This window comes from Coregonus lavaretus (genome assembly GCF_964263955.1).
Source record: "Coregonus lavaretus genome assembly, chromosome: 29".
Taxonomy (NCBI): Eukaryota; Metazoa; Chordata; class Actinopteri; order Salmoniformes; family Salmonidae; genus Coregonus; species Coregonus lavaretus.
In genome coordinates, this window is record NC_140016.1 from 11,343,723 (window position 1) to 11,368,975 (window position 25,253).

At 43.8% G+C, this 25,253-nt stretch overlaps 1 protein-coding gene across 1 annotated transcript in view; it reads right to left on the bottom strand.

Moving 5' to 3' along the window:
• fam149a (family with sequence similarity 149 member A) overlaps positions 1-25,253 on the bottom strand; it is a gene marked incomplete at both ends in the record, with an annotated part of 33,471 nt that overhangs the window by 2,458 nt on the left and 5,760 nt on the right. The window contains 7 exons of the mRNA XM_084146891.1: positions 444-563; positions 922-1,048; positions 1,437-1,706; positions 2,376-2,482; positions 2,688-2,842; positions 3,078-3,277; positions 3,589-3,750. Coding sequence (XP_084003017.1) covers positions 444-563; positions 922-1,048; positions 1,437-1,706; positions 2,376-2,482; positions 2,688-2,842; positions 3,078-3,277; positions 3,589-3,750 — 1,141 coding nt within the window. The remainder of the gene's footprint in view (positions 1-443; positions 564-921; positions 1,049-1,436; positions 1,707-2,375; positions 2,483-2,687; positions 2,843-3,077; positions 3,278-3,588; positions 3,751-25,253) is intronic.

Consider the following 25,253-nt stretch of genomic DNA (forward strand, 5'->3'; position numbering starts at 1 on the left):
CCTGTGGGCATCCTAGAGCAAAACAACCCACATGTACATGTCTCTTGGTCTGACAAACACCACTCTAGCTCTGTCACCTTTCACCCCAGACGCGGAAGTGCGACATCGGCGGATGTGGTGGAGACGCATCCAATGCAAAAAAAACAGATATCTCTAGCTTAAATTGACAGATTTTTATGGGGATTTTTCAATTATGCTAATTAGATTTCCACAGGGGCACAGACATCGAATCTAGGGGGTTTTAAGAACATATTCTCTTTTACAATAATGAGTTGACCAAAAGGTAGAGCAATAAACCATGCAGCAAAGCAGACAGTTCTATATAATGATAAGGCCATCTGCTATGCAACAGACAGTAATACACTCTCTTCTACTACCACTCCCTCAGACAACCCCACCATGCCCCCACTGTGTGTCCTAGACTGTGTGTGTGTGTCTCGTACCCGGAGTGTGTGTGTGGTGTTGGGACGAGACAGGGACTCCAACAGCGGAGTGGGCTCTCTGAGGGGTGGAAGGATGGAGATGGGTACAGTGGCATGTCCTTGCAGAATCCTCCCCCTGAGCTGTAAGGCAGAGAGAGAGAGCGAGACCAAAGTTCACTTGCCCTACACCAGCACACACCTGCTGTTTGCCCTGGAGTTAAGCATGTTTGCAAGGTCAGCCAAGCCAACACACACTTGCTTTCCATGTCTATGCAAATGCAAGAAGCTATTATTATTATTATAAGAAGCTGAATCGATATGGTAATTTATGTTCGGTCAGAATGACAAGTCATTTAAATGACATGTCATCATTACCCATTTATTATGGTATTGAGGCAAATATAATGTACTATAATCTGCATTAGAATTGACACATTGATATACTACCTTCCTGTATTGACATTTGAGTACATTGACGAAACAGTAGGTCACCTGGTACCTGCATGGGTGCAGCAGTGGACACTGAGGGCTCCAGCTCTGATTGGTCAGCATGGAGAAGGGGGAGGAGCCTCTGGTTCTGTAGTGAACTGAGGATAGGGGACGGCTGTCCTTCTGTCACTGTGGTCCTACAGTACAAACCAGGACAATTACAACCTTGTTATGATAGTTGGGCGGCAGGTAGCCTAGCGCTTAGGAGCAATGGGGCCAGTAACCAAAAGGTTACTGTTTCGAATCCCAGAGTCGACTAGGTGAAAAATCTTTGAGCATGTCACTTAACCCTAGTTGCTCTGGATAAGAGCATCTGCTAAATGACGTCAAATGTAATAGTCATTATGGCTAACTCTTCTCTAGAACAAAACTGCAATTTCATTTGACCTAACAAATTTAATTCTACCATAAACAAGTCATAATCATTTATTGCAGTTGCATATACCAATTATAATAGTGTTGCAATTAAACACCAGCCTAGCTAACTTGTTTTTATATACATGTAATACACAGTAGATATCTCACAGTCTGGTTCCTCTGATGACCTGGTGTCTGGGGACAGTATGTCTGGGGATGAGGCAGCTCCTGGCCCTGCCCCTGGAGCTGGTACTTGTGAAGGTGGAGCTGGGTCTGGAGCAGATACGGAGCCTGGGCAGGGGTAGGCCTCTGTGGGCTGGAGCTGGGCCTGGGCCTGGGGCTGGAGCTGGGGCTCTGTGAGAGGAAGTACTACATGCTCTCCTGGATGGAGACACAGTGGGGGCTGGAGCTCTTCTGGGTCTGTCCTCCAGATCATAACTACAGAGAAGTCAACAAAGTAGTGATATTAATGACATTACTTAAAGTCATACCAGTGTATCAATTTATTTTCTATCTAATCTATTTTAGGTGTTGGAGTTCTTATTTGTATCAAAGCCTAACAGAAAGGGTGCATCCCAAATAGCACCCTGTTCCCTGTCCCCCTCTAGCTCATGTTGACTCCAATGCTTCCCACCGTTGTGCCAAGTTGGCTGGTTGTCCTTTGGGTGGTGGACCATTCTTGATACACACGGGAAACTGTTGAGTGTGAAAAACCCAGCAGCGTTGCCTGGCACCTACTACCATAACTCGTTCAAAGGAAATTAAATCGTTTGTCTTTCCCATTCACCCTCTGAATGGCATCCATACACAATCCATGTCTCAATTTTGTCAAGGATTAAAAATCCTTCTTTAACCTGTCTCCTCCCCTTCATCTACACTGATTGAAGTGGATTTAACAAGTGACATCAATAAGGGATCATACAGTAGCTTCAACCTGGATTCACCTGGTCAGTCTATGTCATGGAAGGAGCATGGAAGGAGTTCTTAATGTTTTGTATATTCAGTGTATAGAGAATTGAGTGCCATTTGGGATGCACACCAAAGAGAAACAGGAATGGTTTGTTTGTTCAGGATCACACTTATAGCTGGGGATTCAGACAGACTTACTGAGACTTCTCTGCAAATCCGTGTTGTCTTTGTTGAAGAGGCTTAGCTTGGATTGTCATAACACCGTTTAAATTAATCTTGAAGGCGCTTGATAATACCTGAGAGGCCTAGAAAGAAAAAAAATGTAAATAAATGTAGCTAGGCTTGTTTTAAGGAGGCCTTGGCTCCTCTGTTGAGGCCATTGTAATAAGTGTGTTTGAGATAAATGTTAATTCATGTGAATGCTGTTGTTGCCAGAAGCGCAAGAGCTCCTCTAGAGAGCCAATGGCAGCAGCTGACACTTTGTGTTTTGGTGGCAGGCAGACTTCTCACCTGTGTGCTGGGGCAACAGTTGGACCACAGCAGCATGCTATGTGTGTTGGAGCCCCTGGAGAGAGGGACACGCTGACATGTACTGTTGATGTGAGGAGAGGGATCACCCAGGACTCCACCAAGTGCCTCCAACGCTCCTCTGTGACCTGCTCCACCTCCGGTACAAACAAAACACTTGATTCATAACTAGGACCCAGAGTTTATCCTGGCCAGGCCATGTGATCAGGTCAAACTCCTTGCCCAATTCAAAACACAGCATAACAAAAAGCATCAGCTACAACAGAGTTGGTGTGCTCTACCATGGTTGCTGTGTATAATAGGCCTATCATCATTGATATTCATGTAGTTCTATGGTATCTCTGTAATACAGTGGTTTGTAGATAGACAGACCAGTGATTTGTCTCTGCCAGTGTTTGTGGAGGAGCTCCCCCAGAGAGTTCACCACCTCCCTCCACACGTCATCAAAGGCCTCGTCAGCCACGGCATCCCTGATACAGGCGTGGGGAGACACAGGGGGAACCCCGGACCTCCCTGCCGCCCCCGCCCCAGCAGACCCCCAGGCTCCTCTCTGACCCACCCACTCATCCTCCCTGGGGGGAGAACACTGACGTCAGACACACTGGAGCAATACGGCCCCCATTCCACCCACATCTACACATGCACAGACTTGCACACACACAACCGCATACAGACACACACTCACACACACAACCGCACACACACACACACACATGCACACAGGCACGCACACAACACACACACGCCTACGGATGCGCACGCGCACACACACACACTCTCACTCTCTCTGTCCCACAACTCCCACAGGCTATTACTTACTTCCAAATACTCTTGAAATATGAAATGCCATGCTTACTGAGAAAGTAAAGTTAAAATGCCTTACGTGTCTTTGGCATCATAGGCAAGAAATTCCTCCATCCTTCCCTCTGCCTCGTAGACCTCTTCTTGTAGAAGGGAGGAGTGATCACAGAGAGAGTGGGAGGGAGGGGTTGCCCCCTGCAATGTGCAGGGAGTTGGGGAAAGACCATGACCTTCAACATATAACCTGTAGTCAGGGAGGCAGATTATTATGATTATACCTATTTTAGACAGAATTCATGGTATGTTGCCTGTAAAAAAAAAAAAAAAAAAGACATTTCACTGTTTATATGACCCCCTTTCAATCAGTCACTTTATTGCAGGTATACCCCTTTATATATCCCAGTGTGTAGCCAGTGAGTGGTGGGAGCATTGAATTTCTGCCCCAAAACACCAGAATTAATCTAAGCTAAATCAATAAAGGGGGAACAAAATTAATCTTATTTTTTCAGGTTAGAAAAATACCACTCTAAAAATAATACCATTCAACAATTAAATATTAATGGTCTCATCACAGATGATCCCAAATTAATCTCCATCTTTAGTTGCAACTTCTACAGGAATTTATATAGTTCTAAGTATTGTGAGATGTCCTCAACTCTTTTTTTAATTCTCTAGGGGATGTGAAATTGGGGAGGCTGAAAGGGAACAGTGTGATGACCCTATTATAGTTGAAGAGATCATTTATTCTATTGAACACCTTAAAAATAATACGTCTCCAGGGACTGATGGTATATCAAAACTATGAAATAACACATACGGAATCAAGTAGTAACCAAAAAAGTGTTAAACAAATCAAAATAGTAGCCACCCTTTGCATTGATGACAGCTTTGCACACTCTTGGCATTCTCTCAACCAGCTTCATGAGGTAGTCACCTGGAATGTATTTCAATTAACAGGTGTGCCTTGTTAAAAGTTAATTTGTGGAATGTATTTCCTTCTTAATGCGTTTGAGCCAATCAGTTGTGTTGTGACAAGGTAGGGGTGGTATACAGAAGATATCTCTATTTGGTAAAAGACCTAGTCCATATTATGGCAAGAACAGCTCAAATAAGCAAAGAAAAATGACAGTCCATCAATACTTTAAGAAATTGAGCTCCGGTGCATCCTGTTTCCATTGATCATCCTTAAGATGTTCCTACAACTTGATTGGAGTCCACCTGTGGTAAATTCAATTGATTGGACATGATTTGGAAAGGCACACACCTGTCTATATAAGGTCCCACTGTTGACAGTGCATGTCAGAGCAAAAACCAAGCCATGAGGTCGAAGGAATTGTCCGTAGAGCTCCGAGACAGGATTGTGTCGAGGCACAGATCTGGGGAAGGTTAACAAAACGTTTCTGCAGCATTGAAGGTCCCCAAGAACACAGTGGCCTCCATCATTCTTAAATGGAAGACGTTTGGAACCACCAAGATTCTTCCCAGAGCTGGCCGCCCGGCCAAACTGAGCAATCGGGGGAGAAGGGCCTTGGTCAGGGAGGTGATGGTCACTGACAGAGCTCTAAAGTTCCTCTGTGGAGATGGGAGAACCTTCCAGAAGGACAATCATCTCTGCAGCACTCCACCAATTAGGCCTTTGTGGTAGAGTGGCCAGACGGAAGCCACTCCTCAGTAAAAGGCACGACAGCCCACTTGGATTTTGCCAAAAGGCACCTAAAGGACTCTGACCATGAGAAACAAGATTCTCTGGCGCATGGCGCTTGTAACGCCAAGGTAGTGGGTTCGATCCCCGGGACCACCCATACGTAAAAATGTATACACGCATGACTGTAAGTCGCTTTGGATAAAAGCGTCTGCTAAATGGCATATTATTATTATTATTATTATTAAACCAAGATTAAACTTTTTGGTCTGGAGGAAACCTGGCTCCATCCCTACGGTGAAGCATGGTGGTGGCAGCAACATGCTGTGGGGATGTTTTTCAGCTGCAGAGACTGGGAGACTAGTCAGGATCGAGAGAAAGATGAATGGAGCAAAGTACAGAGAGATCCTTGATGAAAACCTGCTCCAGAGCGCTGAGGACCTCAGACTGGGGGTGAAGGTTCACCTTCCAACAGGACAACGACCATAAGCACACAGCCAAGACAACGCAGGAGTGGCTTTGGGACAAGACTCTGAATGTCCATGAGTGGCCAGCCAGAGCCTGAACTTGAACCCGATCAAACATCTCTGCAGAGACCTGAAAATAGCTGTCAGCGACGTTCCCAATCCAACCTGACACAGCTTGAAAGGATCTGTACAGAAGAATGGGAGAAACTCCCCAAATACAGGTGTGCCAAGATTGTGTCATACTCAAGAAGACTCAAGGCTGTAATCGCTGCCAAAGGTGCTTCAACAAATTACTGAGTAAAGGGTCTGAAGACTTATGTTGTCACGAGTGTCAGTGTAATGTGGTGGGTCGAAGTCAGGCGCAGGACACAGAACTCAATGAAAACGTACTTTATTGACAAGTAAAGAAACAAATACAAAATACCTCCACACAGGGAGGAGCAAACCCGCTCACCAAACGACACACGAAACGAAATAACCAACACGGACAAAACACAATGGGAGCCACCGGGTTAAATAGGGAAGGAGTAATTACACGATGGGAAACAGGTGTGAGACAATCAGACAACAACAGGTAGAACATAGAAACATAGAACATAGATCGGCAGCAGCTAGTATTCCGGTGACGACGGGGACGGCCTTGGGGACGGCCAGGAGGACGCGGCGCGGGGCGAGTCGGATGACTGCGGTGGAAATCCCTCAACATGGAGGGATCGAGGATGTCCCTCCTAGGGACCCAGCACCGTTCCTCCTGACCATACCCCTCCCACTCCACGAGATACTGCAGGCCCCCCACCCGACGCCTCGAATTCAGGATGGAACGGACCGAGTACGCCGGTGCCCCCTCGATGTCCAGTGGGGGCGGAGGAACCTCCTGTATCTCAGACTCCTGGAGTGGACCAGCCACCACCGGCCTGAGGAGAGACACATGGAACGAGGGGTTAATACGATACTCAGGAGGAAGCTGTAACCTATAACATACCTTGTTCAATCTCCTCAGGACATTGAATGGCCCCACAAACCGCCGACCCAGCTTCCGGCAGGGCAGGCGAAGGGGCAGGTTTCGGGTTGAGAGCCAGACCCGGTCCCCCGGTGCATACACCGGAGCCTCACTGCGGTGGCGGTCGGCGCTCGCCTTTTGCCGCCCGATGGCCCGCTGCAGGCGCACATGGGCAGCGTTCCAGGTCTCCTGCGAGCGCCAAAACCATTCATCCACCGCAGGTGCCTCGATCTGGCTCTGATGCCATGGTGCCAGGACCAGCTGATAACCTAATACACACTGGAATGGAGTAAGGTTGGTGGAGGAGTGGCGGAGTGAGTTTTGGGCCATCTCTGCCCAGGGGAGGAAAACCGACCACTCCCCCCGCCGGTCCTGGCAATACGACCTCAGAAACCTACCCACCTCCTGGTTGACTCTCTCCACCTGCCCGTTACTCTCGGGGTGAAACACTGAGGTCAGGCTGACCGAGACACCCAGACGTTCCATGAACGCCCTCCAGACCCTTGAGGTGAACTGGGAACCCCGATCAGACACTATATCCTCAGGTACCCCATAGTGCCGGAAGACGTGTGTAAATAGGGCCTCAGCAGTCTGTAGGGCCGTAGGGAGACCGGGCAGAGGAATGAGGCAGGACTTAGAAAACCGATCCACAACGACCAGGATCGTGGTGTTCCCTTGTGAGGGGGGAAGATCCGTCACAAAATCCACCGATAGGTGGAACCACGGTTGTTGTGGAACGGGTAGGGGTTGCAATTTCCCTCTGGGCAGGTGTCTAGGAGCCTTACACTGGGCGCACACCGAGCAGGAGGAAACATAAACCCTCACGTCCTTAGCTAAGGTGGGCCACCAGTTCTTCCCACTAAGACAATGGGAGTGGGCTCCACGGAACTCTTCTCCATGTCATACAGTCGGGACAGAGCGATGCCTTAGCATTCTGGGAACTTGGCCTGTAAGAAAGGGTGAAAACAAAACGGGTGAGAAACATGGACCACCTTGGCGAGGGTTTAATCTCCTCGCCACCCGGATGTACTCCAGATTGCGGTGGTCAGTCAAAATGAGAAAAGGGTGTTAAGCCCCCTCAAGCCAATGTCTCCACGCTTTCAGGGCTTGGACCACAGCCAACAGCTCCCGGTCCCCCACAACATAGTTGCGCTCCGCCGGGCTGAGCTTCTTCGAAAAGAACGCACAGGGGCGGAGTTTAGGTGGTGTGCCCGAGTACAGCACCTATCCCAGCCTCCGACGCGTCCACCTCAACCGTGAAAGCCAAGGAGGGATCCGGATGAGCCAGCACTGGAGCCGAAGTAAACAGGTCCTTCAGGTGACTGAACGCCCTGTCCACCTCAGCTGACCACCGCAGACGCACCGGTCCCCCCTTTAGAAATGAGATAATGGGAGCCACTACCTGACCAAAGCCCCGGATAAACCTCCGGCAGTAGTTGGCAAACCCCAAAAATCGCTGCTCCTCCTTCACCGTGGTTGGAGTCGACCAATTACGCACGGCCGAAATGCGGTCACTCTCCATCCTCACCCCAGACGCGGACATGTGGTACCCTAGGAAGGAGATGGACTCCTGAAAGAACAGGCATTTCTCCGCCTTGGCATACAGGTCATGCTTCGACAGTCGTCCAAGCACTTTACGCACCAGGGACACATGCTCGGCCCGTGTAGCGGAGTATATGAGAATGTCATCAATATACACCACTACACCTTGTCCGTGCAGATCCCTGAACATCTCATCGACAAAGGATTGGAAGACTGATGGAGCATTCATCAACCCGTATGGCATGACGAGGTACTCATAGTGTCCTGAGGTGGTACTGAATGCCGTCTTCCACTCATCTCCCTCCCGGATACGCACCAGGTTGTACGCGCTCCTGAGATCCAATTTCGTGAAGAAGCGCAACCCGTGCAATGACTCCGTCATACAAGCTATCAGAGGTAATGGATAGCTGTACTTGACGGTGATCTGATTAAGACCATGGTAATCAATGCACAGGCGTAACCCACCATCCTTCTTCTTCACGAAAAAGAAACTTGAGGAAACAGGTGAAGTGGAAGGCCGAATGCATCCCTGTCTCAGAGATTCGGAGACGTATGTTTCCATAGCCGCCTTCTCCTCCTGTGACAGAGGATACACGTGACTCCGGGGAAGTGCAGCGCCCACCTGGAGATTTATCGCACAATCCCCCGGACGATGGGGTGGTAATTTAGTCGCCCTCTTTTTACTGAAGGCGAGAGCCAAATCGGCATACTCGGAGGGAATGTGCATGGTGAAGACCTGGTTTGGACTCTCCACCGTAGTAGCCCCTAAGGAAACCCCTACACACCTCCCTGAGCACTGACTGGACCATCCCTTGAGAGCCCTCTGTTGCCATGAAATAGTGGGGTCATGAGTGGTTAACCAGGGAAGTCCCAACACCACAGGATACACAGGAGAATCAATCAGATAGAGACTAATCCTCTCCTCATGACCCCCCTGCGTCCTCATTAAGAGTGGAGCGGTGTCCTCCCTGATTAGACCTGACCCTAACGGGCGACTATCTAATACATGTACAGGGAAGGGCACATCAACACGTACAGTGAGAATCCCTAAACTAAGTGAATACTGACGATCAATAAAATTCCCAGCTGCGCCTGAATCTACTAGCGCCTTATTTTTTTATTTTTTTTATTTTTTTATTTCACCTTTATTTAACCAGGTAAACCAGTTGAGAACAAGTTCTCATTTACAACTGCGACCTGGCCAAGATAAAGCAAAGCAGTGCGATAAAAACAACAACACAGAGTTACATATGGGGTAAAACAAAACAAAGTCAAAAAATACAACAGAAATACATATATATACAGTGTGTGCAAATTTAGCAAGTTATGGAGGTAAGGCAATAAAATAGGCTATAGTGCAAAATAATTACAATTAGTATTAACACTGGAATGATAGATGTGCAAGAGATGATGTGCAAATAGAGATACTGGGGTACAAATGAGCAAAATAAATAACAATATAGGGATGAGGTAGTTGGGCGGGCTAATTTCAGATGGGCTGTGTACAGGTGCAGTGATCGGTAAGGTGCTCTGACAACTGATGCTTAAAGTTAGTGAGGGAGATAAGTGTCTCCAGCTTCAGAGATTTTTGCAATTTGTTCCAGTCATTGGCAGCAGAGAACTGGAAGGAATTGCGGCCAAAGGAGGTGTTGGCTTTGGGGATGACCAGTGAGATATACCCGCTGGAGCGCAGACTACGGGTGGGTGTTGCTATGGTGACCAATGAGCTAAGATAAGGCGGGGATTTGCCTAGCAGTGATTTATAGATGGCCTGGAGCCAGTGGGTTTGGCGACGAATATGTAGTGAGGACCAGCCAACAAGAGCGTACAGGTCACAGTGGTGGGTAGCATATGGGGCTTTGGAGACAAAACGGATGGCACTGTGATAGACTACATCCAATTTGCTGAGTAGAGTGTTGGAGGCTATTTTGTAAATGACATCGCCGAAGTCAAGGATCGGTAGGATAGTCAGTTTTACGAGGGCATGTTTGGCAGCATGAGTGAAGGAGGCTTTTTTGCGAAATAGGAAACCGATTCTAGATTTAACTTTGGATTGGAGATTCTTAATGTGAGTCTGGAAGGAGAGTTTACAGTCTAACCAGACACCTAGATATTTGTAGTTGTCCACATACTCTAGGTCAGACCCGTCGAGTGTAGTGATTCTAGTCGGGTGGGCGGGTGCAAGCAGCGTTCGGTTGAAGAGCATGCATTTAGTTTTACTAGTGTTTAAGAGCAGTTGGAGGCTACTGAAGGAGTGTTGTATGGAATTGAAGCTCGTTTGGAGGTTTGTTAACACAGTGTCCAATGAAGGGCCAGATGTATACAAAATGGTGTCGTCTGCGTAGAGGTGGATCTGAGAGTCACCAGCAGCAAGAGCGACGTCATTGATATACACAGAGAAAAGAGTCGGCCCAAGAATTGAACCCTGTGGCACCCCCATAGAGACTGCCATAGGTCCAGACAACAGGCCCTCCGATTTGACACATTGAACTCTATCTGAGAAGTAGTTGGTGAACCAGGCGAGGCAGTCATTTGAGAAACCAAGGCTATTTAGTCTGCCAATAAGAATGCTGTGGTTGACAGAGTCGAAAGCCTTGGCTGGTTATGCTGGGAATGAGGAGAAAACTCTGGGAAAACAACCTCAATACACATATGAGCAACAGGGAGCTCTGGGTGAGTCGGGTGCTTACTCACCTGAGACGGTCGACCAGTGCTCTGCCTACTGCCTCGACTCCCTGGGGACCCTCCCCAGCACCGACCAGCAGTGTGTCCACTGCGGCCACAGTTGGTACAGGGGACGGCCCCTCTCCTGGTCTCACTAAGCGCAGCACCTCGGAGCTCCATGGCGGTAGGGTCGGAGGTGCTGGCGGATGGAATGGACGGGCCCCGATCAGAACGTCCACGGGTTTCCAACAGGTTATCCAGCCTGATGGACATATCCACCAGTTGGTCCAGGTTGAAGTTGGTATCCCTGCAGGCCAGTTCCCGACGAACGTCCTCCCTTAGGCTGCATCGATAGTGGTCGATCAGGGCCCTCTCATTCCATCCTGCGCTGGCTGCCAGAGTCCTGAACTCCAGCGCAATATCCTGCGCGCTCCTCCTCTCCTGTCTTAGGTGGAACAGACGTTCGCCCGCCGCTCTCCCCTCCGGTGGATGATCGAATACCGCCGGAAGCGGCGGGTGAAATCCTCGTAGCGGACTGATGTAGCGTCTATACCTCCCCACTCGGCGTTGGCCCACTCGAGCGCCTTCCCTGACAGACAGGAGATTAGGGTGGACACACTCTCGTATCCCGAGGGCGCCAGGTGAATGGTTGCCAGGTAGAGCTCTACCTGGAGAAGAAAACCCTGACACCCGGCTGGTGTACCATCATATGCCCTCGGGAGCGAGAGCCGAATCCCACTGGACCCAGGTGGCGAAGGGGTGGACAGTGGTGTGGGTGGTTGAGTGGTTGGAGGAGGTGTAGGAAAGCCACCTCTCTCCCATCGTTCCATAGTATTTACCACTCTCTCCATAGCGGTGCCGAGAGCCTGGATCATGCTCTCCTGTCGTTGGACGCGTTCCTCCATCGATCCGGACTGACTGGCTGTACCTGCTGACTCCATACTGGTGCGTGTTTCTGTCACGAGTGTCAGTGTAATGCGGTGGGTTGAAGTCAGGCGCAGGACACAGAACTCAATGAAAACGTACTTTACTGACAAGTAAAGAAACAAATACAAATACCTCCACACAGGGAGGAGCAAACCCGCTCACCAAACGACACACGAAACGAAATAACAAACACGCACAAAACACAATGGGAGCCACCGGGTTAAATAGGGAAGGAGTAATTACACGATGGGAAACAGGTGTGAGACAATCAGACAACAACAGGTAGAACATAGAAACATAGAACATACTGTAGATCGGCAGCAGCTAGTACTCCGGTGACGACGAACGCCGAAGCCTGCCCGAGCAAGGAGGAGGGGCAGCCTCGGCAGAATCCGTGACATATGTAAATGTTATTTTTAAGTTGTTTATTTGTAATACATTTGCAAACATTTCTAGAAACCTATGTCGTGTATGAAGATTATGACGATTCTAGAGGAACAAAGAGAGAATGTTTATCTTAGTTCAAAAGTAGCCATTTGTGGGGTGACGCCCCAGGGGAGACAGGTGATTGGACAGCAGAGGGAGCAACCCATCTTTTTGCATTGTTTATAAGTATATGCTGGACGAAGAAGAGGGCAGAGCAGCCATTACAATTCGAGGACACTGCTCTCCGGGTCTCATGACACCTGTAACTCATGCTGAAAGCTTGTGATATGAATAAACGTATGATCAAAGGTTCAGTATGAGCGGACTCCTTTGTTTGACAGCAATGAGCACCAGCATTCGACGCGATACGACAAAATGGGGGCTCGTCCGGGATCCGTATGCATCGTTCTTTGTCCCATTCCTGAATCGCGAGATGACTACCGCTCAACCCGGCTAAGGTGAGATTCCTCACAAATTATTGGCCGTTAGTTGTTTGGCTGGTTTATGAAAGGGCACTGAAAGGTGTACCGTTTAAATTACTTGGGTTTGTGCTGATGTGGTGCTATTGCGGTCGACTAGGGGTCTGTCATAATTATTCTAAAATTGTACAGCAATTGAAGGCAGATATTAACGGCAGATATTGGCAGATATTGGCAGATATAATACAAGGCAGATATACGTATACATTAGGGCACTGTACCGTGTAAGACCCCGGAGTGGGCCATTCAGAATGGGCCGAAAATCCTCTTGCGCGATTAGATGTGTATTAGGTGTGTTTTAAAGAAAAACTCGGGTTGATGGAATTTATCTGATTGTGATTATTGCTCGACTTTCATCCGACGGGGTGTCCGCTTGGGGTAATCTCTCAGTAGATGGTCATTAAACTCACGGTATCACAAACGGTAGAAAATAAGTCAAAAGAAAGGGCAGTGCAGGGTACCTGTTGCGTGTTTCATGCCACATTGTACATAAAGGCTAATGCTAAATGCTAATGCTAAATGCTAATTGTGTTGCGTGCTACATGCTAACGGGTGTCCTTAGGGGGGCCATTGCGATGGAATAAAGCCTCTTAAATTTGTTTGTGTGTGTGGAATTCAGAGTTCTACGCAAGTGTGAGCTCTGTTAAGTGTTATTGTTTGATTATAAGGGGTAAAATAGTGAAGCGGTAGCGGAATGCTAGCGTTCTGTTGTTTGGGAATCGTATCGTTAAATGTATTTGCGCATGCGTTTAATTTTGCGACACTACACTACAAAACGTGGGAGTTTATGGCACGAGATTAGGACACGGTTGGTTTACGGGACTAAACTACAACACGTTGGTTACTAAAACTACAACAAAGGGGATTTTGGGTGAATTGGTCATTCCTCTGTTAGACTGTGCGGCAGGGAGAAACAGACACAGCTCAGATGGAGGAACAGAGAATTAGACATTTAGAGTCTAATGGTGTATTTTGGTTGTTACATCGGCTGTTGGTTAAAGATAACTGTTTTTGTGACCTATTGAATTGATAAATGAGAGAGATATGTTGACGGATTAAAAATAAAAATAATTAAATAAATAAATAAAATAAAAATGTTTTTGAGCGATCCATAATTATTCCTGAGTTGATTCTTAGAGCGAATGTGAACGAAGGAATGTTGAATGCTGAAAGTAACTCAGTGATTGCATTAACTACTAAAATCTTTTTCTGTGTCTCTGTTCTTTTGTCATATGAGAGGAACGATAGGACGAGACGACAGGCGAGAGAGAGAGAAAGAAAGAGAGGTGCTGACGTGACATCACGTGACAAGGGGAGGATCGAGTCAAAAGGTTTTGAGGCTGGTTCTGTTTGCAAAATCTTCCCCTACAGGATGTTTGATGTTATGACAATTTCACATAGGCTTGGCAACAGACTGATCATTTGAATAAAAATTGCATTTTGGAGGCTCTTGCATCACTTGGCTTGATTAGGGGTTGTGTTGGGAATCGAGGACTGACATTATTCTGTAAAATTTAAATAATTAGGTGCTTATAGAGCAAGGGTGTTTATGGGTAGTGTAGTAATGGTAGGGTTAGAGGCTTTGTTTTTAGGATTGTAGTCTGAAGTTGACTACTTGCATTTTCTTTCCTGATGGGTTGTGGTAAGATAGCCACTAATTGATAAATTGGTAAGATAGGATATAGAAATAAAAAAATGGTTTTAATTATTCATAATTTTTAATTGATTTTTTAATTGATTTTTTATTTTAATTAAAAATAATTTTAGAATAAAATTTTACATACAATTTTTTGATATTCATATTTTTGTTGATTGATTTTTTTTTTTTTTTGGGTTGTTTAGTTTATAATAATAATTAAAGGGGGGAAGCCATAGGCTATATAGTCTAAAATAAAATAATTCACAATAAAGGAATATAAAAGGGTTGGTACAATGGGAAAGGACAGCAAGGCTATGAAAGTCATTACACCGGTTGATATAGTTGAGAATAGTAATCCTTTAGTTAAGGGTATTGCGAGGTTATCCGGCAAATGAAACAAAAGTTGCCCTTCATTCTCAAACAAAAACTGATAAAAGATTCCAGCGATAAGATAAACAAAGGTATAGAGAAAAGGCTAAAGGAAGAGAAGGCGACAGAAAAACTAATGGCAGAAGTTAGTACACCTTTCTCACATACGGATTCAGCAAAAAGACACCCACCGTATGAGAAGGAAGTAGAGCTTAGGGATGTTTATCCTCAGCTTCCAGTGATCATCCAGGAGGGTGATTATTGCATCAGAGATGAAGATGAACGAATAATAGATAGAGGACAAGCAGAAACGACAATGAAGATGAATCCAAAACTCCAGAAGTAAGAAAAAACCGAGATGTCTGGAAACTAAGAGAAGAATGAGGTTCGGAAAGATGAGGATGAAGATACAGAAGAGAAGAAAAACTGCTGAGAAAATAATCCCAAGAATTGGAGGAGAAGAATACATTGAGGTCAAGGAAAGGCCAATAGTAAGAAGATGATGGAAGATGATATTTCGAGGACAGAACTTAGAATATAAGCTTTTGAAGAATACTGATATGTCAACAACAGGAAGAACAGGATAAAGAAACTCTCAGAAAACTCAATCATACAACTGGTGGAGAAGGAGAAGAGAAGCTTTGGTTATGAAGAATCAGAGTGAACCAAATCAACAATCACTGCTAAAGCTTCAACTGAACAAGGCCAACCGCAATTGTACCAGCCACCAAGGGTGGTACCAGGTGTTTCATATCCACAGCCAGTTTCTGGACAGACACAGAATTGGAGAGGAAGAGGACGAGAAGGCTTAGAAGGAGGAGGAAGATTTCAGCTACACTTCCAGCAACTTTCAGAAGACTGTTATAATTATGGACAGGTTGGTTACTTTACCTGTGAGTGCAATGGGCCAGGAGGAAACAACAGAGGACATTTCTAAGGAAGATAAAGGAGCAAGTGAAGATCACCTGTTCTCCAGGTGAACCCCTACAGGGGGCCGGAGCGTGGATTCTAGAGTGCCTAGAAGATCCGAAGGGGGGTGTCAGCTGATAGCATCGATTAGAGAAGAAGAGAAAATATCTAACAATTGAGGTAAAAACAAAGGACTAGGAGAGGTGAATAGTGGAAAAGCTTTTATCTGTGTTCAGCCTAAAGAGGTTAAACATCTCACTATGTAAAAAATAACTAATTAGGATAGGGATTTGAGGTAGTAAAACAGCTAATTACTCTTAAGGAACCACTTGAGCTCTGCTATAAAAATCAAAGAGAAATTAAAATAGACATACTAATATTAGAGCATATACCTATTGCATTGTTGGGAAGAGATGCATTGTGTAAATTGAACTGTACAATAAGATGCCCACTAGACGGCTGTCTGGTAGAATATTTTAAAAAGTAGGGTTTTTGGGAATCATATTTGCTTAAAAAGATAATATCATAGGAAGGATGATAATCTATTAGACTGCCTATTAGACAATCTGTCTGGAAAATAAAGTTAAAAGGGGTGACTGTTATTCTGGGTTACATTCCTACACCAAGAGATTTCAAACTAGGCTAAAAGGTGTTTAGTCGTTTGCCAAGTGTCACGCCCTGGCTCTGGGGACTCTGAAATGTTGAGCCAGGGTGTGGATTTTCTATGTTTAGTTTCACGGGGTAGCTTCTATGTTGTGTTTTCTATGTTTTGGGTTTTGTTCTAGATCATATAGATCTATGTTGGTCAGGGTGGTTCCCAATCAGAGGCAGCTGTTGCTCGTTGTCTCTGATTGGGAGCCATACTTAGGTAGGCTGTTTTCAGCTATTCTTTGTGGGATCTTGTTCGTGTTTGGTTGTGTATTGACCATTGACTGTCACGTCGTTGTTTTGTTGTTTTGATCGTGTGATCATTCTAATAAATAATATGTTCACATTCAACGCTGCGCCTTGGTCCTCCTCTTTGGTAGACGATCGTGACACCAAGTCTGTGTGTAAAGAAGTCAGAAGCAGTTGGGGACTTCCCAATCACATATTCTAAAAATTTGGTGGTAAAGGATTTTGTGAATAAATCAGTGGAAAAGGTTTTTAAAGGTTAGGAGAAAAGATTAGATTAAAAAAGTTAGGAGAACTAGGGTTGAAGGAACTCTAAGACAGTAAGCTAAGTTTCAATGTTAGTTAGTAGTAAGAGAGAGAGAACAGTGGTGAAGGACATTTTTAGAGTTTAGTGGGAAGATAGATATGGTAGGAGTTTAGATCTGTTAGGAGCAGATGCGTTGCTGAATGATAAGAGAAGATTGAGGGTGATTGAGTATCTATATTTACAATTCCCAGCAGGAAGATCAAGGTAATTGTGGGTGTATTTTTTATAATCAAAAGTTTGAAAGTCAGGGATTAGAGGTAGGACTGAGAGTTGAAAAAGTGACACTAGTGGTGATAGATGGAAGTACAAGCAAAGAGTTCAAAGCTTTGGGGAAACTAGATGAAGTAACAATAATGACATTAACACTTCAGTATATTAAAACAACAGTGAGAAGCAATTTAACTCTTTCAACATTGATAGTTATTAAAGCCATAAATATATCGCATTTGATTATAAGGGAACCAATAGCTCCAGCACCAATTTTAGGGGAACGCTGTTTTTATGGTACGGATGGAGAGTGCTGTCAATGGTAGTAAGGATAGGGTTAAAATAGGAGAGCAGATAGTGGTAGAGAACAATATAGATTCATCTGAAATAGTGAAGGATACTATCATGGAGGTACAGGATGAGGTCTTTGATTTTAATGACAGACAAGGAGAGGTATCTGATCAGTACCGCTCGTTAGGGAAGAGAGAAACTAAATGGATGGGTTTGATTCTTCTGTTGTGAAAATTAAAGATAGATGGGCAGGTAGGAATCTTTGGTTCCAGCAGCTAGCTCATTCTGTAAGATCAGTGAGGAATCTTGAGGGTCGATGTCTGTTGAGAATTCTAGCACCAAACATTTTAGAGACGGTCGCTCGACCTCTATCGAGTATGTGTCAATCTTATGCTTTGTCATAACTGTTGTATCAGCAACAATCAGTAACAGATAAAATAATGTCATTGTCAAAACATTTGTTTAAGCCTAGGTTTAAGTGTTATTGGGTTAAATTAATTACCCTATGGGAATTTGTTAGATGGGAAGGAAAATCAGGTAACAGCGAACCCTGAAGCATTGGAGGTGAAACCAGTGAGGGCTAAAAGTTGTTTTTGTTCTAATAAAACATATGATGTAAGGGGTATGTTTATGGGAATATCAGATTGTGATGATTATATGATGACTTTGGATAAGCATGAACATAAGGTTAGAGATGACAAATATAATGTAACTTTTTATGTTCCAGTTAGTAAGAAGAGCAGGACTTTGATGGTTAAAAGATTAGCTTTTGCCTGACAATGTGACTATTGGGAATTTTAGAGATATTTGGAGGGTTTGTGGTGATGAAGCATATATATTCTTACCCTATGGATGGACAGGATGTTGTTACATGTCAACGTTGAAGCTTCCATATGAGGCTTTTACCATTAAAAGAGGGGTAGCACCGGACACAGATAAATCTGAAGCTAGGGTTGAAAATAGGGTGAAAAGAGACATGGCGACATTTCATAGTCTTGAGGCCTATCATTGGAGGATAAGTCTAAGAGAGAAGGGGGGACTTTTTCCATGGTATGGTGTAACATTTTTGGCAGATCATATTGATAATATTACATATACTTTGCAGGGGTTTGCGAATGAAACAATAAGAGGGTTTAACCTTCTGTCAAATACTCAAAGAAGTCACAGACTGACGCTGTTGAAACATGACATGGCTCTTGACTATATTTTAGCAAAACAAGGTGGCTTATGTTTGGCTATGAATCTGACGGGGGATGATTGTTATACTTTGATCCCAGATAGTTCCGATAATATCACGAGTGTTATAGATGCATTGAAGAATATAAGGGATGCGTTTGGTAGATCTGAAGGAGCTGGATGGTCAGCGAAGACTTGGTTGCAAGATCAGTTAGGCCAGTAGGAGCAGTGATGGATTACATTTTAATAGCAGCTTTGATAACACTGTGTGTGATGTTTGTAATATGTTACTGACCTTTGAGAAAGCTATGATATTGAGATAGGTTGGAGTTGTGATGCCTGGAGACAACACTCAGATGCCGTTGTTGACTGTTCCTGATCTGGATGAAGAGGGACAAGTGGAACTGGATGGATAAATATCATTTTTGATGATTTGATCATTTTTCAAATTTTTCAAATTTTTTTTCAATGTTAGTGTGGTTTTAGTATGATTTTATGAATCAAAGGGGGGAAGTGTATGAATGAATCACATTATCCTATTTCATTATTCTATCATTTATATTGATTCATACATCATTTATATATAATTTTTATATTCTTAGTTGATATTGATGTTTAATTTGAAAGTGTTGTTTTGCAAAAGATACTGTTTGGTCTTTTCTTTTCTTCCAGAAGCATTTGGGGGAACATGTAGAGATTGAAATACTCAAACAAGGACAATATGAAGGGACAATATGAAAGGAGAAGAATTGGAGGAGATGGAACCAGAAAGGTGTGGAAAGGTTCCCATTCCATCATCAACAATGCATTAGAAGAGGAGAATACGGAGGAGATGAAGTGTAGTGGACTACATTCCAGTGTCTGCAATGAAATATAGACATATTTGCATGTGTAATACATAATTTGTGTCATAGTCTTAGGTATTAATTTTTGTAGAATGATGTTTGATGTTATTGGATACATGTGGGGATCTTAGATGTTTTTGTTTATTTCGTGAATGCTTAGGGACAGGGAGTCTAGGCAGGGAGAGGTCCACTATAGGGTCCGATGGGTTGACCAGCCTTGGTGTGGACATTTTTTTGGATAGTATTTTGTTTGCAGGGGCTTACATGTGTATTTAATTGCATCATAGTTTCAAATGCATTTATAAAGAGTTATGAATTCATTGGGAGTACCTAGGTGGTTGCCTGGGGCAGAGGGACCGTGAGAGAATTTTACTGTCTTGATTGATGGATGGATATCTGGAACAATGGCTGCCAGACAGTTTTTCGCTCTCACACTCCATAAAGATTTATTCATATTTCATAGTAATGTATTCACACTTCATAAACATTTATTCATATTTCATAGAAAGGTATTTACACTTTAGAGGAGAATGTTTTTTGGTTTAATGTTAAAGATACTCAATAAGATAAATTGTTACTGGTCATAATCCTATTCTGTTTGTTTTCGAGACTTTTAGTTAGTCTCGAAGGGGGGATATGTCGTGTATGAAGATTATGACGATTCTAGAGGAACAAAGAGAGAATGTTTATCTTAGTTCAAAAGTAGCCATTTGTGGGGTGACGCCCCAGGGGAGACAGGTGATTGGACAGCAGAGGGAGCAACCCATCTTTTTGCATTGTTTATAAGTATATGCTGGACGAAGAAGAGGTCAGAGCAGCCATTACAATTCGAGGACACTGCTCTCCGGGTCTCATGACACCTGTAACTCATGCTGAAAGCTTGTGATATGAATAAACTTATGATCAAAGGTTCAGTATGAGCGGACTCCTTTGTTTGACAGCAATGAGCAACAGCATTCGACGCGATACGACACCTATTATTGCTTTTTCATTATGGGGTATTGTGTGTAGATTGATACAAAAAACAACATTTAATCAATTTTAGAATAAGGCTGTAACGTAATTTTTTGGGGGAAAAAGTCAAGGGGTCTGAATACTTTCCAAATGCACTGTTTGTTATCATTGTCTATTTGTATATTCTGGTATGTACAGTGGGGAAAAAAAGTATTTAGTCAGCCACCAATTGTGCAAGTTCTCCCACTTAAAAAGATGAGAGAGGCCTGTAAATTTCATCATAGGTACACGTCAACTATGACAGACAAATTGAGATTTTTTTTCTCCAGAAAATCACATTGTAGGATTTTTAATGAATTTATTTGCAAATTATGGTGGAAAATAAGTATTTGGTCACCTACAAACAAGCAAGATTTCTGGCTCTCACAGACCTGTAACTTCTTCTTTAAGAGGCTCCTCTGTCCTCCACTCGTTACCTGTATTAATGGCACCTGTTTGAACTTGTTATCAGTATAAAAGACACCTGTCCACAACCTCAAACAGTCACACTCCAAACTCCACTATGGCCAAGACCAAAGAGCTGTCAAAGGACACCAGAAACAAAATTGTAGACCTGCACCAGGATGGGAAGACTGAATATGCAATAGGTAAGCAGCTTGGTTTGAAGAAATCAACTGTGGGAGCAATTATTAGGCAATGGAAGACATACAAGACCACTGATAATCTCCCTCGATCTGGGGCTCCACGCAAGATCTCACCCCGTGGGGTCAAAATGATCACAAGAACGGTGAGCAAAAATCCCAGAACCACACGGGGGGACCTAGTGAATGACCTGCAGAGAGCTGGGACCAAAGTAACAAAGCCTACCATCAGTAACACACTACGCCGCCAGGGACTCAAATCCTGCAGTGCTAGACGTGTCCCCCTGCTTAAGCCAGTACATGTCCAGGCCCGTCTGAAGTTTGCTAGAGTGCATTTGGATGATCCAGAAGAGGATTGGGAGAATGTCATATGGTCAGATGAAACCAAAATATAACTTTTTGGTAAAAACTCAACTCGTCGTGTTTGGAGGACAAAGAATGCTGAGTTGCATCCAAAGAACACCATACCTACTGTGAAGCATGGGGGTGGAAACATCATGCTTTGTGGCTGTTTTTCTGCAAAGGGACCAGGACGACTGATCCGTGTAAAGGAAAGAATGAATGGGGCCATGTATCGTGAGATTTTGAGTGAAAACCTCCTTCCATCAGCAAGGGCATTGAAGATGAAACGTGGCTGGGTCTTTCAGCATGACAATGATCCCAAACACACCGCCCGGGCAACGAAGGAGTGGCTTCGTAAGAAGCATTTCAAGGTCCTGGAGTGGCCTAGCCAGTCTCCAGATCTCAACCCCATAGAAAATCTTTGGAGGGAGTTGAAAGTCTGTGTTGCCCAGTGACAGCCCCAAAACATCACTGCTCTAGAGGAGATCTGCATGGAGGAATGGGCCAAAATACCAGCAACAGTGTGTGAAAACCTTGTGAAGACTTACAGAAAACGTTTGACCTGTGTCATTGCCAACAAAGGGTATATAACAAAGTATTGAGAAACTTTTGTTATTGACCAAATACTTATTTTCCACCATAATTTGCAAATAAATTCATTAAAAATCCTACAATGTGATTTTCTGGATTTTTTTTCCTCATTTTGTCTGTCATAGTTGACGTGTACCTATGATGAAAATGACAGGCCTCTCTCATCTTTTTAAGTGGGAGAACTTGCACAATTGGTGGCTGACTAAATGCTTTTTTTCCCCACTGTATACTGGTGTTTCTGCAATAAATAAAACATTTAATAAATAAATAAAAAACAAAAAAAACATACTGAACTACGGACTGACTGCTGAGAACATGTCTACAACTTACTTCATCAGCAAGCTGTCAAACTATCGCAAACTGACAAGCTACATGCTGTTTATCAGTGCAGTGGCCATCATCCTTACTGAGCTAGCTAATCCACTCTTGTGTTTGTCAGTGAAGATAGCTAGCAGCAGGCATGCTACAACAAGCTAAAACAGCTGATATAGTCATTGGTGATGGACATGCTTATTTTTGACGATCTCTGGCTTGCACATACAGTGGCAAGAAAAAGTATGTGAACCCTTTGGAATTACCTGGAATTCTGCATAAATTGGTAATAAAATGTCATCTGATCTTCATCTACTTCACAACAATAGACAAACACAGTCTGCTTAAACTAATAACACACTAATTATTGTATTTCTCTTGTTTATATTGAATACATAATTTAAACATTCACAGTGTAGGTTGGAAAAAGTATGTGAACCCCTAGGCTAATGACTTCTCCAAAAGCTAATTGGAGTCAGGAGTCAGCTAACCTGGAGTCTAATCAATGAGACGAGATTGGAGATCTTGGTTAGAGCTGCCCTGCCCTATAAAAAATGCTCACAAAATTTGAGTTTGCTGTTCACAAGAAGCATTGCCTGATGTGAACCATGCCTCGAACAAAAGAGATCTCAGAAGACCTAAGATTAAGAATTTCTGACTTGCATAAAGCTGGAAAGGGTTACAAAAGTATTTCTAAAAGCCTTGATGTTCATCAGTCCACGGTAAGACAAATAGTCTGAAATTGAGAAAGTTCAGCACTGTTGCTACTCTCCCTAGGAGTGGCCGTCCTGCAAAGATGACTGCAAGAGCACAGCACAGAATGCTCAATGAGGTTAAGAAGAATCCTAGAGTGTCAGCTAAAGACTTACAGAAATCTCTGGAACATGCTACAATTTCTGTTGACGAGTCTACGATACGTAAAACACTAAACAAGAATGGTGTTCATGGAAGGACACCACGGAAGAAGCCACAGATGTCCAAAAAAAACATTGCTGCACGTCTAAAGTTCGCAAGAAAGCACCTGGATGTTCCACATCGCTACTGCCAAAATATTCTGTGGACAGAAGAAACTAAAGTTGAGTTGTTTGGAAGGAACACAACACTATGTGTGGAGAAAAAAAGGCACAGCACACCAACATAAAACCTCATCCCAACTGTAAAGTATGGTGGAGGGAGCATCATGGTTTGGGGCTGCTTTGCTGCCTCAGGGCCTGGACAGCTTGCTATCATCAACGGAAAAATGAATTCAAGTTTATCAAGACATTTTGCAGGAGAATGTAAAGCTATCTGTCCACCAATTGAAGCTCAACAGAAGTTGGGTGATGCAACAGGACAACGACCCAAAACACAGAAGTAAATCAACAACAGAATAGCTTCAACAGAAGAAAATACGCCTTCTGGAGTGGTGTAGTGTCGAGTCAATGTTGCTAATTATTGCTGTTAAACAAAGGAGTCCGCTTATACTGAACTTTGATCATAAGTTTTATTCATATCACAAGATTTCAGCATAAGTTTACGGATGTCATGATCACCCGGAGAGCAGTGTCCTCCAAATTACAATGTCTGCTCTGCTCTTCTTTGTTTAAACCCAGTACTTATAATTTTCCCAAGATATGGGTGGCTCCCTCTACTGTCCAATCCCCTGTCTACAACACACACTCCCTCTGTTCTATGGGGCGTCACACTAAAACAATTCCCTCTGACACTAAATAAACATCCTCTCAGGTTCCACTTGAAAACATTAGCAAAGTCATAATCTTAATACACTACAGTGGCCCAGTCAGAGTCCTGACCTCAACCCGATTGAGATGCTGTGGCATGAGCTCACACCAGACATCAGAATATTGCTGAACTGAAACAGTTTTGTAAATAGGAATGGTTCAAAATTCCTCCTGACTGTTGTGCAGGTCTGATCCGCAACTACAGAAAACGTTTGGTTGAGGTTATTGCTGCCAAAGGAGGGTCAACCAGTTATTAAATCGAAGGGTTCACATACTTTTCCCACCCTGCACTGTAAATGTTTACACAGTGTGTTCAATAAAGACATGAAAACTTATAATTATTTGTGTGTTATTAGTTTAAGCACACTGTGTTTGTCTATTGTTGTTACTTAGACAAAGATCAGATCAAATTTTATTACCAATTTATGCAGATATTCAGGTAATTCCAAAGGGTTCACATACTTTTTCTTGCCACTGTATTCTGTACAGGAGTAGAGAGATGTCGTTTTGTACAGGAGGAGAGAGATGTCGTTTTGTACAGGAGTAGAGAGATGTCGTTTTGTACAGGAGTAGAGAGATGTCGTTTTGTACAGGAGTAGAGAGATGTCGTTTTGTACAGGAGTAGAGAGATGTCGTTTTGTACAGGAGTAGAGAGATGTCGTTTTGTACAGGAGTAGAGAGATGTCGTTTTGTACAGGAGTAGAGAGATGTCGTTTTGTTTTTACAACTTTCGGACTTTCTATCAGAGTATGCGTCTATGTCTGAAGCTTTGTGATTGGTTCACCCAAGTGAGTGTCATGCGTCAGAACATCAGAGTCACAGCTCGTAAAAGCCAAAAGCCGGGACAAGTTTTCAGAGGTGTAGGAGGGATTTTTTAAGAAAATACCACAACCATGACAAGGTCTCGATGCGGGTTTTAATGTCCCACATTTTTTACCCCCCTACCCCTTTCAGATATAAAGCACAGAAGGTATAAGGCAGACGGTATGGTAAAGACGGACGGGTTTTGATATAAAAGGGATTGTAGTTAGCTATGGTCTGAGAAAACATCAATGTTGTTTAAATCTTTCAGAGTTCATCTTGACGTGTACCTGGATTAGGTATTTTGGCATTTCTCCTTACTAGATCATTTATAGATCATTGTTTTGGGTCACCTTTGAAAGCATACTGTGCTACAACTTGCATTGTATTCATACCGTACTATGTGTATTTATGCAGCCAAACAGTCATTCTCCCATGAGTCTGGCTCCCTCACTGAATTCTAAACAAACAAGGTTGTAATACATGTGTTTTAGTTGGTGTGTTTTAGTAGGTGTGTTTAAGTAGGTGTGTTTTAGTAGGTGTGTTTAAGTAGGTGTGTTTAAGGTAAATCCTCTTTGGGAACTGATTAGTAAACAAATAA